The sequence below is a fragment of the Apis laboriosa genome, unplaced genomic scaffold, assembly GCF_014066325.1.
Source record: "Apis laboriosa isolate Shangri-la unplaced genomic scaffold, ASM1406632v1 scaffold40_cov151, whole genome shotgun sequence".
NCBI classification, from domain to species: domain Eukaryota; kingdom Metazoa; phylum Arthropoda; class Insecta; order Hymenoptera; family Apidae; genus Apis; species Apis laboriosa.
The window spans coordinates 3,681,129-3,696,814 of NW_025223180.1; the positions used below are offsets into that span (position 1 = coordinate 3,681,129).

The 15,686-nt window shown below is 24.4% G+C and overlaps 1 protein-coding gene across 2 annotated transcripts; it reads left to right on the forward strand.

Moving 5' to 3' along the window:
- The first annotated feature begins 263 nt into the window (after positions 1 to 263).
- Positions 264 to 14,262, forward strand: LOC122715991. Of its 2 annotated transcripts, none has more exons than XM_043938658.1 (3): positions 264 to 365; positions 11,401 to 12,126; positions 12,885 to 14,262. In XM_043938658.1, exons 2-3 carry the CDS (start codon positions 11,411 to 11,413, stop codon positions 13,300 to 13,302), a joined length of 1,134 nt encoding a protein of 377 aa, XP_043794593.1. In that variant the 5' UTR covers positions 264 to 365; positions 11,401 to 11,410; the 3' UTR covers positions 13,303 to 14,262. The 2 variants fall into 2 exon arrangements, with proteins under 2 accessions (XP_043794593.1, XP_043794592.1); XM_043938657.1 differs by lacking the exon at positions 264 to 365 and adding an exon at positions 10,494 to 10,801.
- The last annotated feature ends 1,424 nt before the right edge of the window (positions 14,263 to 15,686 follow it).

Below are 15,686 nucleotides of genomic sequence, written 5' to 3' on the forward strand. Positions count from 1 at the left end.
TAATCTAACATCATAATTCATTAATCCGAAGCTCATTTAAATGTACTTATGTATTCATCCTGCTATAAAAAATAGTAAGGGGATGCTACTTACAGGGCATGGACCTTATATGCGTTCGATCGATGACATCCCTTCCATGAGTTGTAGTTTGACAGTGGATTTGCAGACTTTTCGGAGTCGGCGCGATGATGGTTTCCTATAAAGCGCCCTCGCTGGATACAATTGTACCCTCCACGATATCTATCAGAATACTACGAAGACTTGGTGTGCAATCATTCGTTCGTTTTACATTTTTTTCGTAAAAGCTACAATTCTTCTTATTCTTCTTACTGCCATCGTTGATACCAAAAGGGTTAATTCATAAGGTGAGGAGTTAACCTTAATTTATCGTTTATTTGCATTTGAATTTATAAAAAAATTAATATGCATATGGTACATATTAGGTTGCAGAATATTATATTAGAAATCATATAAACTGCCTAAATTTTTTTAATAAATAAATATGTTCCTATGATTAAACGAATAAAACATTGAAAAACTTAACTTTTTCTTTATGATGCTGAACAAACAGATGGATAAAAGAGTCATTGTAAATATCTGATGATAAAATATTTTAGCTTTACTTCTTTTAAATAGAATCATTTTATCAATGATAATTTCTTTCTTCAAATTTTCGTTCTCATTTTTATTGTAAATTCTAAAATATAAATTTTTTTTATAAATAATAATCTAATAATACAATAAATGATAATATAATATAATGATTATAAATTACTTTAATATATCGATATTTAATATATCGATATATATTTTATAATAATTTTATAATAATTTAATATATCGATATTTTAATTCAAGTTCATTTATTTATATTAAATTTGGATATATATATATATATATACATACTTGATCAATTTATTTAATTTCACATATAGAAATACATACAATCTGAAAAAAAATATATTATCAATATTTATATATATGTTTGACATAATAATACTATCAACAATATACCAATTCCTGAATGAGGCTTCCTGAACAGCTGATTGAACATAGAACTGCGTACATTATCAAATAATCGATGTTCACGATATGTTCACTACTTTGTAATATGCATCATACGAATGCTCAATTTCATAAATAACTATGATACATTCGCGAAAGAATTTTTTTTTTAAAGACACAATCATTGCAGTCATAATAACATAATAAACAAAAGTAGAATTTGTGCTATGATCAATCATTTTTGAAAATCAATTAGCATTACCATTGAGAAAGAAGTTATAATATATAAAATGATAATATATAATAATTAATAATAATATATAAATATTAATAATAATTAGGATGCTATTAAAATTTTTTTTTACAAAAATACAATTACAAAATATAAATGTGTAAATATATAAATATTATATGAAAATATTTTTAAGCTTAAAATTTAATCTCAAAAGTTTTACATTCACTTCTTTTTTAATAATATTTGTTACCTTATATAATATTTATTATATATGAATATAGTGCAAGTTTTAATGAGAATGATGCAGAAAACAAAAAAAAAAAAAAAATCAAAAGAAAAGGAAAGAATTAAATTTATAATTTATTGTGAAAGTCATAAATAAGTAATCCTATTTTTTGAAAATGCATATATAATCTATATTATATATTATATTATAACTTTTTGTAATATTGTATTTGGTTCATTAATTAATTTAATTCATTTTTTCTGACAAATAGTAAAATTCGATAATTGATCGTAACTTTCTAATATTACCATCATTATTTGCCACATTATTTGTCAAATAGGAAATGTAAAGAATATTGATTTTTATTATTTCATTTCATTTTATTCCATTTTAATCTATTCATTATTATGGATAAATTTTCTAAGATTGTTATTTTTATCTGTTTTTGATAATTATTTGTTTTAAGATTTTCAATTTAAGATAATCAGAAATGATAATCATTATAAATTAAAACTAAAACTAAAATTTTCTGATTAGTATTTTTTTTTTGAAATTATATCGACAAATATTTCGATATATTTCTATAAAATTTTAATGAAATTTAATGAAATATATAAAAAATGTTTATTATGGCAAAAATATCTATAAATATTCTCGATAACGTTTCTTCATATAATATAGATATATTAAAAGAATCTTTGAAAAAATTATTTTTGTATTTTGATTATTTACTTTTTAATATTGGGATAATAACTACACCGTAAAATAGGAAAAAGGAAAGTACTTAACAATACTATATTAAAATAAGATAAGAATTTTTTGAAATTATTATATATTGAATTGTTTGAAATTATTATAATATATGTCGAACAAAAAATTGAAAATTTGATAGAATCGAAAATCCTATCATTAATCGATCATATTTTCGATAATCGATAATAAATATTTTCTTTCGAATAAAGTTATTTTCATAAATCATGAGAAATTAAATAAATATTGTGTATATATAATTACGAATATTTATTTGATGAAAAACATTGCAAAAAAAAAATCGATTTGTTCAATTCAGAATGAAATTAGATATATATTTTAATAATTCATTTAAATTTAATTGTCTTGAATAACTAAATTTTCATTACATTTTAGAATGTATTTATATGAAATAAAAAAGGAAGTAAATTCGCTTAATGAAAACATTGCGATTATTAAATGATATTTCCAACTCAAATGATTATCATTACCGGTTCCTGTTTATTATAGATATAAAGATTTTAGTTCATTATTTTAATTTTTTTTTAATTTTTTTTTAAATTAAGAGATAAAAATTCTATCAAAAATATAAAATTATAATAATTATATATATATATATATATATATATTATATATTTTTCTTTGACTTCAAATGATATCTAAATATTCTATAATTATTCTATAAATATACTTTATAGAAAAATAAATTTAGTCTAACCTTCAACTAATAAAGTTACGAAGTGAATATGTACATAGATATAATATAATAAAACCTTGGATGATTGAAAGTAAAATATACTATATTTATGATTAAAAGAAGTTGTAATAAATACATCTTGTTTTAACAAGAAGAAAAGTTTATCTTTTTGATGATACAGAAAAATATTTTTCTTCAAGAAACATTTTTCTATGATATTATTAAATTGTTCATGAACCGACATTGTGCAAAATAAATAGCGCTTTTCAAGGACACATGTGAGGACAAATGCATAATTTGTTTCTCTTTAACATTCTAGATGTTACTATTGCATTTTCTACGTGCACTATTTGTAGATAATTTCTTTAAATATTTATCATGAAAATTATTATCTATTTTTATTTTTATTTTATTATCTCATTTTGTAATTTTAATTATAAATTAATTCATAATTTTTTATTGTGTGTATGATATATTATATAATTTATTAAATGCATTTTATATATTTAAATGAAAATGGATATTTTAAATGAAAACTAAACTTTTATTATAAAACTATTAGGATTTGAATAATAAATAATGATAATAAAACTATTTTCACTTGAGTAGTATTTAGGAATAATCAATCATTAAATTAAAATAATATATCAATCAATATTATGTAATTAAAGTAATTCTTTATGAAATAAATTAAAAATTAATTTTAATTAAAAGCTTTGTAATTATATTGCGATATTTATTAATAAAAAATAAGGTTCTTAAATAAATTTTTTAAGCTAAAATACTGTGAAACATTTTATATCATATAACGAGCACTGTTATTAAGTTATTAGCATTATTTTTTAAATGGTCTGCTAAAAGGTTAGGTTATCTAATTGAAAACTAACCATGATATCACGTGACTTTCAAAATAAGTTTTTTTTTAAAAAAAACATTTATATTTATTTACGTTAGATAATATTATCTATAATCCACATCATTGAAACAAAAAAACAAAAATTTCTTTCATTTACACATGAAATTTATTAATTTATGAATGCTTTTAAAATGCTCGAAAATATTCGAAAGCATTTTCTAAATGTTTTGAACTTCAATATCGATTTCAATATAATATCGATTATTATATTGAATATTCGAAATGAGAATGTTCATGGATGGACAAAATTTTCTAACGGATGCAGACTGATATTGATATTCGGAAAGATAAGTATAATCCGAAACACGACGGGCATTGTACTCGAGGAAGCGAGAGCGTGTCGAGGCTTAGCCGAACACGCGAATGCCTGCTGATGTGCACGTGATTTCAACGTGCCACGGTTCCACGGCATCGACCGACTTCCCCCTCCTATGTTTCACTGATGCAGTCACACCACTATGCTATTTATGTAGATACATACATCGGTTTCATGGTAAAAGCTTTGTTTTCTTATTTTGTTTTTCTAATGAGAAAAATTCATTAAAAATAGAATCGAAATCAATATAAATTTTTTCATATTAATAGTTAAAAAATATAAATTTTGAATATTTTCGTAAATATTTTTTTTTATTTATTTTCTATTGCTTGTTCGTTTTATATATACATATATATCATGAAAGATTATGTTTTACTTTTTTATGCGTTTAGATTATAGATTTTGTTTAATAGCAAAAATAACAATCAAGATAAAGATTAGATTTAGATTTTAAGCATGTATAGTTTTCTATGTTGGTATGCTGCTATATGTATAGTTTTCAATCATACATTCATGGGTAAAAGTAATGCTCTCCAGTGGAAAATTTTCGCATGGAAATAGAATCGTGATGATGTGTAATTTCTACGACGATTACGAAGATTAATTTTTATAAACATCTTTGTAATTCGTTGCTTTAAAAAACGTATCAAAAAAGTTATAATTATATCGTTTGAAAATATTTTAAATAAACAGCTCATACGAAATTCAAGAGACTTAGATTACATTTTATTTTTTAGCTTAATTAATTTGTTAAAAATAACAAATTATTGTATGACAATAAAAATTTATTAAAAAAAATTTATATTTACATATTTCAATTATTTTTTGATAAAACATCGATTCTCAATAAACGTGTATCTTTTTTTTGGAACGTGTGATGATTTTATGCATGTGTGATAAATTTGTGTATATCACGAAGCATAAGAATATCATGTACAAATTTAGAAATAAGTACTTTACTTTGCCTCTATTTTAAAATATAATATTAAACATAAAGCAAATGTTTTATATAATGAGAATAAGCTGGAACTCATAAATTAGAATTTAAATTTTATGAAACATAAACTTTATTAGAGTAATATAGCTATAAATATTTTTAAACTCTTTTTTTATTTTTTAAATGAATATTATGAACATATTTTGATCTGAAAATAGTAAAATTTTATCATAAGAAACCATTATTTTTTTTAAATCATGATTTACTATTTTCTTCATCATTCTCTATGAGATTAAATTTTTAATAATAGAAACGATTGCTCAATAGAGTTTATATGTATTAAATTTTTAAAAGAAAATTTAATATTTAATTAATAGATATATACGAAAAATCATAAGATTGTTTTTGAAAATAAGCAATTTTTTTTAAATCGTAGAGTCTAAATCGCTGAGATTGTAAACATGTTTTCATCGATAATATAGTTAGAAAAAAAGAAAAAACAGAATAAAAATAAAATAGTAAGAATCAATTAAAGATATGATGGTGAACAAAGTAAATAAAGATATTTTTAATATTTGTTGATAATTGATTATGAACATAGAGCATTATTATAAAAAAAAATAAATAATATTAAAAATTATATATTGTGTATATTATAAGAATCTTTTTGTATTTTAACTTAAAATGATAATTTTAAAAATTATTGATATATGAAATCATTTTTTAATGTTAAAATAATTTTTATTCATTTATTCATACATTTACTTTTAAGTATATATAGGATATTTTGTATTATAAGCCAATGACTTAAAAGAGATAATTTTTCACAATAATTGCAACTAGATTCTTTTATATATTTGTATATATATAAATTCTTTAAGTAGTGATAATCAATATTTTCCATTAAACTGATCTCGTAATAGACATGTACACAATATATATATGTATGTATATATAATATACACAAGATAAAATGTTAGTAATCATTGCACAATTTATATATTTGAAAATATTTTTTTCCTCGAATATAAATGTCAACATTAACGAACGGTGAAAAATTAACGAGCATAATTTTAAATGTGCTATGTTAAATCGTCATTCTTTGTGCGTTCATATTTTATTTTTAATATATTCTTTTAGCGAGAAGAAATTATTATAACTCGTAATCTCTATCTATTGACTTTATCTTGAGTATTGATAAAATATCTTTATAAATGAATGTCTATTCTTTGTAAAAAGAATTAAGAATCTATTTTAAATTTAGATAGATTATATTTTAAATTTAAATCTTTTTCCACTAATGATTTAGATTCGATAAATATTCTTCAAGAATTTGTCATTAATCAACAAAATCATTAGTACATGCTATTTTAACAAATAAAAAAATATCAGAAGTGATATTAATCTGAAAATCGAAATATATGATACCTTGGAAATTAATCAGAAATTAATTTAGCTGACTAGCGAAATGTCATCGTGATTTTGATTATTTATAAATAAATTATTTCCAAGATATCCTATATTATCAGTTATCAAATCATTGAAATATATTGAAATATTTAGTATAGTTTTATATATTTATACATTTTTATGAAATTTATATATATTTATATCAATATCGCTTAAAAAAAGGTTTTGAGGAGTTAGATTTTAGTTGTTTATAAAAGATAAATCGCATTGATTAAAAATAATTCAATGTTAATATTATTTTGATTAATTAGAGATTTCTAAAAATGAGAGTTTTATTGAAAATTATGTAGTGAGACATAATTTTATTTTGGATAATAAATGATTGATAACGATACGATTTTTTTTCTTGTGAATAATAACATCAAGTGAGACAAACTGTATAAAGTACTTTGCTCTTTCTTAAAAACAAGATTAATATTATAATATAATTAATTTTGCTATTGATTCTATGTAAAGATAACTTATCATATTTAATTTCCCTTTTTTTAAAAAATTATTTTTTATCATCAAATTATTTCCAAGTCATCCTATAGAGATCCTATTTAGATACTTGGAAAATGATAAAAAATATCAAAGGATTTTTTTATTATAAAAATATAATTAAATAAATAATATTAAATATATTTTAAAATAATTAAAACAAAATATCGACAGAATTAATATATAATATTCGTATTGCCATCATACTGCTTTATTGTTATTAAATTCAATGCAAATGTCAAAAGGAAATAATTTTTTGTTTTTTCCTTTTTTTTTCATTATATAAAACATTCAAAAACGAGCCTAAAATAAATCTAAAATTATTATATAAGTATTTATAATCCTCTTTTTATCTTGTATAGTATTATTTCAATACTGAAATACAATAAGCATTCTAGACAAACTGTCTGTCTCGGTCTATTTCCGCGTATTTGTCGTCACTATAATTTTCGTTCATAGAATAATAACGATACCAAATACATATGGTGATAAAACAATGAATAATATTGAATGTGAAAATGAATAAATATTAGTAGGTCGAATTATTTATCTAAAAACGTAAAGAAATGTAGGCATTAATGTTATCATACGATATTAAAACGGAATGAATTTCTTTAAAAAGAAACAATAAATTAATTAAAAAATATTGCATTGCATTGTGCTATCATAATTATTTATTTATTCAAATTGATTTTAATTAATCTTATTGATTTTTTATCTAGGAACTTATTAGTAATTATAATTAAACAGTTTTTTATTTTTTCTTGTATTTTTTTTTTTCACTTAATTTTTTTTATTTTCTATGTTTAATAAATCTTAATAATAATAAAATCTTAATAATAATAAATCTTTAATAAAATAAAATAAGATTAAAAAAATGATATTGCTATTAAATAATACCACGTAATATTCGTACTGTTCTTTGTTTAATTTAATTATGAAGTTTCCATTTCTACTAAATAATCACATCACGTAATCGTTAATCATTCAATGCAAGGATTCTCGTTTTTTAAATGATTCGCACATTTGATGAAGAATTATTAGATGATAAATAGAAAAATAAATTTTTAAAATGATAATAATTTAACGTATTTTCTTGTTATCTTATATTGAGAAACTTGAATAATTTTTTTCATAAACGAATAGTTTAACCTAGATTCGATAATTTCTTGATAATAGAAATAATAGAAATCAATCTATTATTAAGATCTTTCGTTTGAAAAATGTATAGGTTCGTGTCAGGAACAACATGATTATTCGTGCAAATATATCAATCGAGTCTTCTATTTGTTCTTCACTTGAAGATTTTTGTTTTTAATTAATAAAAATGTTTTTTTTTAATATATAAATGTTTCTATTTTCATTTATGTTTCACGTGTACAGTACATGTCATTTGATTCTATACAAATATTACAAATTGTAATCAATGTTATCGAATAAAAAAAAAAAAGAAAATAAAAAGTCAATTTGTGCGATTTAAACCGCAAGAGTTCTGGAACAACTTGCGATACTCATGCGATCTAGAAAATTAATTTCGCATCAAGATAAATCTTATCTCAATTATTCAATGACAATTTGTTCCCAGATTTGTTTACTTGTATGACGTATAATGAAAATAAGAATGGATGAACATTATAAGGTCATTATAGAATTGATAACAATGATATCATCACCTGATCAATAATAAATATTAAATCAAAATAAAAAACACTTACATCAAAATAAAGCACTGTGATTTTTTATAATTGTAATTATATATGTGTAAATTTGTCGATTCGCGAAAGTATATAGCATATCAGATTAGTAATGGATTATTTTCTTTTTATGCATATATATTTTTAATAGAAAATATTAGCGATTAAAATAAATTTGAATTGATAAAAAATCAGAAAAAGATTGTTTATATTTTCTTTTAATTATAAATAAAATAAATGTATAAATTTATTGTTTTTTTTTTTGCCATTAAATTTTATCAATCAATCCATTTAAAGATTATTTGAAAATAAGTCTAAACTAGATTAAACAGCAAAAAATTGAATTGTTTCTTTTTTTTTTAATTTAATTGATGACATAAATTTAGACGAAATTATTATTAAAAAATATATTTATTTTTCTTTTCTTAGAAAAATAACTTTAAAAATATTTATTACGTTATTCAAGACAATCAATTAGCTATTTCATGAAGCGTGACATTCGTTAAATCTGCTTATCGATCTTAAAAAGGTAAAGAAACGTATAAATAACCTTATTCTACGAGATATTGATTACTCAACGACATTTCAAGAATAGGACATCATCTGTTTGATAAAATGATTGTTTAATAAATATCGATATTTAACATCTCTCTTATACTATCTATAAAATTGATATATATATATGATATATATATATATATATATATAAGTACTGTATACTAGACTCTATTTATGTATTAATAAATTTGAAATATCTATTCATTGTATCAATATCTCAATAAATCAGAAATTTTTCCTTAATCGTTATACAGAAATTAAATTTTATTATTTCTACATATTTACTAATTATTGCTTCATATAATAACAGTTTTCAAATTACTTGAAAAGTCTAAGAAAAATTGTTTTTCGTTTGAAAAAATTTCTTGCATATGCGAAAAAGATTTTGTATTATTAACACATCGATGGTAGGTGAATATTTTTGCATAACTTCTCATGAAATACACAAAGGATATTCAGTTCTCACTATTATTATCATAACCGATACATTGAGAAAAATAGAAGAGAACAAAGCTTCATTATTTTTTATAAATAAATAAATAATTTTTTAATTTACTAGAATTTTTGCAATGAGATTTGAATGTTTTTAAATCAATGACTATAATTTTCTTTATTATTATTTTACTGCAATTTTCAAAAGTTAATATAATATAAAATAAATTTCATAATATAAAATAAATTTTTTTATAGTTATAAACGCATAAGTGACATAATTCGACAAAAAATGGATTTATAATTTTTTCTCGGTATGATCTTCAATTTACATCATGATAATTTGCATTATCGTAAATTATCTTTGAAAAATATTGTTAAGTACATCATTTTCATTGTTAAAATACGTATTTCTTGAATTACTCTTGTGATTATAAATAAAAATCATAATTGTCTGCGAGAATTCTCGAAATTAATATTCGAAGAGTAAAACCCAATAAAATCCACCGTAATCATCATCGAAATAAAAACATGACCTATCTATGCCTTATTCATGCGTCTATCACGACTTACTGGACGAACATATGAGCATTGGTATAGGAGAAAAACAGAAGTTGCACGTGGTCCGCGAATGTTCGTGAGTACCTGTTCCGTTTCTTCTAGCCCCTTCCATGGCTCCTTTTCTGTCTACCATGACTAACGCAGCCTGAACGAGAAAGCTCGTGACGGTATAAAAGTGAACGAGCGTTACGGCGTTCTACTAGTATGTTTCACGCGTTTGACGAGAAACGTTTTGTGTCTTCATTATTTTTCATTTTCTTTTTATTATATTTTTTTTTCTCGATCTGAATTTATTAATTTTATTTAATCCACTCGAGCATCGAAATCGAAAAGTTTTCTAGAATCGTACATCGAGTCAAGTGTATTGATCAAGATAATCTCAACTTTTAAGAAAAATATTAGGGGGAAAAAGCGTTACATACATAATCGAAAATTGTGAAAAAGGAATAAGAAGAATACATAATGCCTATTGAATTGGAATCAGTGACACCGATTACACACAAATCTTGTTCACCTTGCAACGGGTATGCATTTTGATCTCGATTAGTGATTTACAATTGAAATTTGAGTTAAGCACAAGTGTAAAATTGCCTCGATTATCTTGGTATTACATGAACTATTTATGTATCATGATAAACGCGTGTGTAAGCGGTAACAGCTGACGTGCAGAAGATCGGGTTAACGGCGTGCTTCCGCTTGTGCTGCGTCTGCTCGAAAATTTCCATCCTTCATTTCAATTTGATCAATCATATAGTCCAATAAAAATTTTTTATGCGTATGTCTTTTATCTTTTTTAAAGATTTTGATAATTAACAGATTAATTATATTATTAACTTATTTGATTTTTATCATTACATTTATTTTTATATTTTTGAATCTAAAAATAAGTAACCAAATTTATTCTTTTTTTTAATTATAAAACATTTTTTTTTATCCAGCAAATAATATAAAAATCAAAAGAGAAACGTAAAATAGTATTATCAGCAATGAAAATCTGATTTATAATTACGTTATAATTACTTGAATGGATTCAAAATCTATAATATCATATATATATATATATATACATATCTAAAACATTATATTGTTTCATATTCAAATACATTTCTTTGCTCTATTCCAGAGAAAAAAAAATGAACAAGTTATGCAAGCAGGTATCCATCGATAGCCCCAATGTAACAGGTCGTGAATGGGTGTTCAGTTTCGACGTTCCTGTTCCCGATGTTCCGGAACATGGAGCCCGGATACGGGTGATGTGTGCAGGTGCTTGTTATCATCCTCGTCGTTCGCCCAGTCTGTCTAGTCTTACCTCCGTCTCTAGTGCGAGCAGTTTGGCCACGGATGTCTCGATGGAGGGTGATTTTCCGATATCCATGCCACACCATGGAGTTCGTGACGCAGCTCTGTTTCCTGGATACGAAGTTGCAGGAGTGATCGAGTCTCTTGGGGCGAACGTGCCCGAGGATTGCGGATACACGGTTGGAGATCGAGTGATCCTTTACCCGTATGAGGGCATACCAAACGGATACGTTGAATATCTGGTCGTATACGATCTCAAATATCTTATAAAAATCCCTGATAACGTGAGCCTGAGCGTCGCTGCGATGCTTCCTGCTGGTGCTCTCCTAGCTATGAACACTGTTTTCGCCACCCACGAACACATTCAAACATTGCTGAAACAAAGGGGTGTGAACAGCGTTTGCAAGATTCTGATCGTTGGTACCGGTGGTCTGGCTCTTTGGGCACTCAGAATTGCTGCTTATCATTTCAGCAATATGAAGGATAGGGTTACCATTACTATCGCTTCATTGAAAGACGACGGATTAACCATGGCTCAAGAATTTCAACGGTGAGTTGTTTTTGTTTCTTTTGATACATAGGTTATTCATACGTACATGTAAATAGTATTTATGTACATTCTTTTTTGTGCATAGTGCTTATTAGATCCAACAATGTTTGTCGTTGATCTTTGAACCAAGAAGCTAACAACGTTTGATCGGTCTCTATTATCGAGGCTTTTTTTAGACAAACAAATTGCCTGCATAGATCTAGATCATAAAATAACTTAGATAAATTAGTAAGACACTTTGCTGAATTCCATTTATCTCTTTTTTTAATTGTCATTAATCTTGAATTATCTCGAATCTTTTCTGTTGTCTATGCGATACAATTTGTTTATATTTATAATTGAACAATTTTGCAATATTATCTAATCGATAAAAAAATTATATATTAATTATTATTTTCTCACATGTATTTATATTTCAATTTTTTGCACTATATTATAGCTACAGTTATTTCATTTGTATATATATATCACGCACAATTTAAGTATGATATAAAAATAGAATCATTTGTATGCATGTGTGTATATATGTGTTGTATATATGTGTTTTTCAATACCGTGTTTACTATATAGACGATATGTATCAATCATCTATAATAATCATAATGATTTTAGTTCAAATCGATGGTTCAATTCTTTGATGAAATAACAAGATCGTTTTATTTTAAAAATTAAAGTAGATAGATCAATACTCGGTCCATCCACATTCATACCGAAGTCCATTTAGATCTATTCACAAACAGACTTCTTTTTCGATACAGAGTGAACGTGGTACAATGGAGCGAAGATTTATACGAGAAACAGCTGATCGAACGCACGATGGATGCTTGTCAAGGCCATGTGGACGTCGTGATCGATTTTGGCACGACATCACGCAGCCTTCACCGCAGTATGCAATGTTTGAGTAAAGGAGGCGTGGTATTCGTAATCAAGGAAGTGGCCGATCGACTTCTGCCTAAATTCAGCAGACGGGCCGAAGAATGGCAACAAAATATCAGACCTGTAGAACCCGGTACTCTGGAGCAACTTCGCCAATTGGTCGAATTGGTGGCTTCCGGTGAAATCGAACCGCCACCTCATACCGTATATCCGGCCGAGGAAGTACTCGACGTAGTCCGCAAGTTGTGTCATTCTGAGATTCAAGGACGCGCAATTTTACGCTTCTATCCAGCAGATTAAAAAATCTCTTGGGCAGAAATAATCACGTGCCGTGCGGATCGGCACGTAATGTGAATTTCAAGAGCGATTGAGATGATTGGAAGAACAAGATGGGAACTGGATCACCGATGGTTAATTAAATATTGCAGCCAATGAGCGGATATTTGGAACTGATACTGATGTTTCACAGAATCATCGAGATCAAATGGATCGTTTCATGAAGTTTTTTCTTTGTATAAGATACAAAGAGTTACAAGAAGAATATGGAAGTATAGCTCTTTTGAAGTATGGAAAATGTTTGAAGTCGAACAATTAATATCAGAAACGATATGGTTAATCGTTAGAAAAAACGAAACGAGAGAAAGAGTTAGATATGCACTATATATTATTATATATTTATCAACGATGCATGTACGATAACGATTATCTTTGAATCACATAGATTGTTGCTCTGTACATTATCAGTAAAAGAGTACTTATTCTCATTTTTCGAGGGAATTTAATCATATGGAGAGTTTATTAATAAAACGAGCGGGTATACAAGCGATTTCGTAAAATCCTTTAGAATAGTAAATAGATATTCAAGAAACGATATAAATGTAGAATGTATTGCGGATAAATTTAACACAGAATAGGATGTAGCGATAACATGAAATTTTTCATGTTCTTTCACTATTATTGTAATACTGTTTTCACTTAGAATTCACTAATATTTTCATGTGAAATATTATATTTTATATTAAATATTAAAAAATGTTTATAATTCTTTATTTAGATGAAGCACAAGTTAAACAATGAAAACAACGAAGGAAAAATACAAATATAATTTATAAATTATTAAAATAATGAAACTTCTACGTTCAAATTTCTTAATTACAAGAAACATGGTTACAATCATTTACAAGTATGATAAAACATAATCTGCAATCAAATTTCGTTTCTGAATATCTTGTCAATCATTGAATAAAATTATTTACATAATTGACTAATAAAGGAAGTTCGACAATTCGAAAAATTAGAAAAATTAAAGACTATTCAAATATCATTCAATAATGCCAATAAAATTACTTTTTATTTTTGAAGAAAAAAAAATTTATAATTTTTTTTCATATGTTGTACAGTTTTTTAAATATTTACAACAATATGAAAACTCATTTTAAAAATTGGTTTCATATTTATAAATCGTTTGTTCTTCGGCATAAAAAATAATTTCGTTAGTCACTTGAACTATATTTCTATAAAGTTTCAAATTTTTCTGATTTTTCAAATTGTCAATCTTCCTTTGCAAGTTAAACCTCAGGTAGAATTTAATCTAGATAAGTTTGATGTATCAGAATATAGTACCGTTAATGGTACTGTTAAATATTTAATGTCAATTGAATTGTAATGATCGTTATGATTTAAAGTTTTTAACATGAAATATACCTGGTCATCGGGAAATTCGAAAGACGAAATATTCGTATACGATTGTGATGAGTCGTCAAACATTGTCGTTTAAATGACGTGAATTTAGAGTGTATTTTGAACATATATTCGACACATAATTAGTACGATTAAAAAGAAGGAAAAATGCTTCTCTTTATTGATTTGATACAAATAACAAAAAATTATATCTATTCTGATTTCACAAATGAAATTATAATTGGGCAAAAAGAATTATTTTGCAATTGTTAATAATTAGATTCGGTGAATGTTAATTTCATGGTTTAGCATAACATTTGTAAAATACAATTGTCTCATAATGTAGACATGAGAATTACTTTTGTCAAGTATATTGTAATGTTTCGGGGCATTTTTGTGACTTACCTTTAGGTATCAGTATTCGTTTCTCACATAATTTAAAATAAATTATTAACATACATTAAAAATTGTTTTAATGTAATGTTGTAATTAATCGTATCTCAAATCACAGTTATTAAGTCGCTGTATTTTGAAAGACTGTTTTCTTTATTTAAGTGTAACTAACTCTTATTCTTTTTATTATATTTTATTTTTTAATTTTTCATTGTAATTTAGGCGATAATTTAACGATGTGTATGTTCCACACGTTATTATATCGATTATTCATTGTGACAGTAATTGTATTATATTATAATGATAATATAATAAATTTATTAAAAATGTCTTTTGGTTTCTTTTTCCTTATATTTGAATATAATTCGATATATAATTCAATAAAATTCTTATATTTTTTTTATTCATATCAAATATATAATTTGTTGGAAATTAATCAAAATTATTGTTAAAAGTTAATCGATCAAGCGAATGTTTCAATTTATAATCAAGAAAAATATTCAAATCGTCAATAATTCCACTTTGATTTTTAAATTGTCATCCATTTTCTTCTGTCTAAGAAGAATGTTAACCCATTATCCTTGATTATGAAAATTATCATATGATATATC

Excerpts from the sequence above, each read along its gene's own strand:
- LOC122715991 (XM_043938657.1), top strand. The coding sequence starts at position 10,740 with ATGCCTATTGAATTGGAATCAGTGACACCGATTACACACAAATCTTGT. Across the intron at positions 10,802-11,400 it reads TCTTGTTCACCTTGCAACGG|AGAAAAAAAAATGAACAAGT; the intron begins GTATGCATTTTG and ends GCTCTATTCCAG. Across the intron at positions 12,127-12,884 it reads ATGGCTCAAGAATTTCAACG|AGTGAACGTGGTACAATGGA; the intron begins GTGAGTTGTTTT and ends TTTTCGATACAG.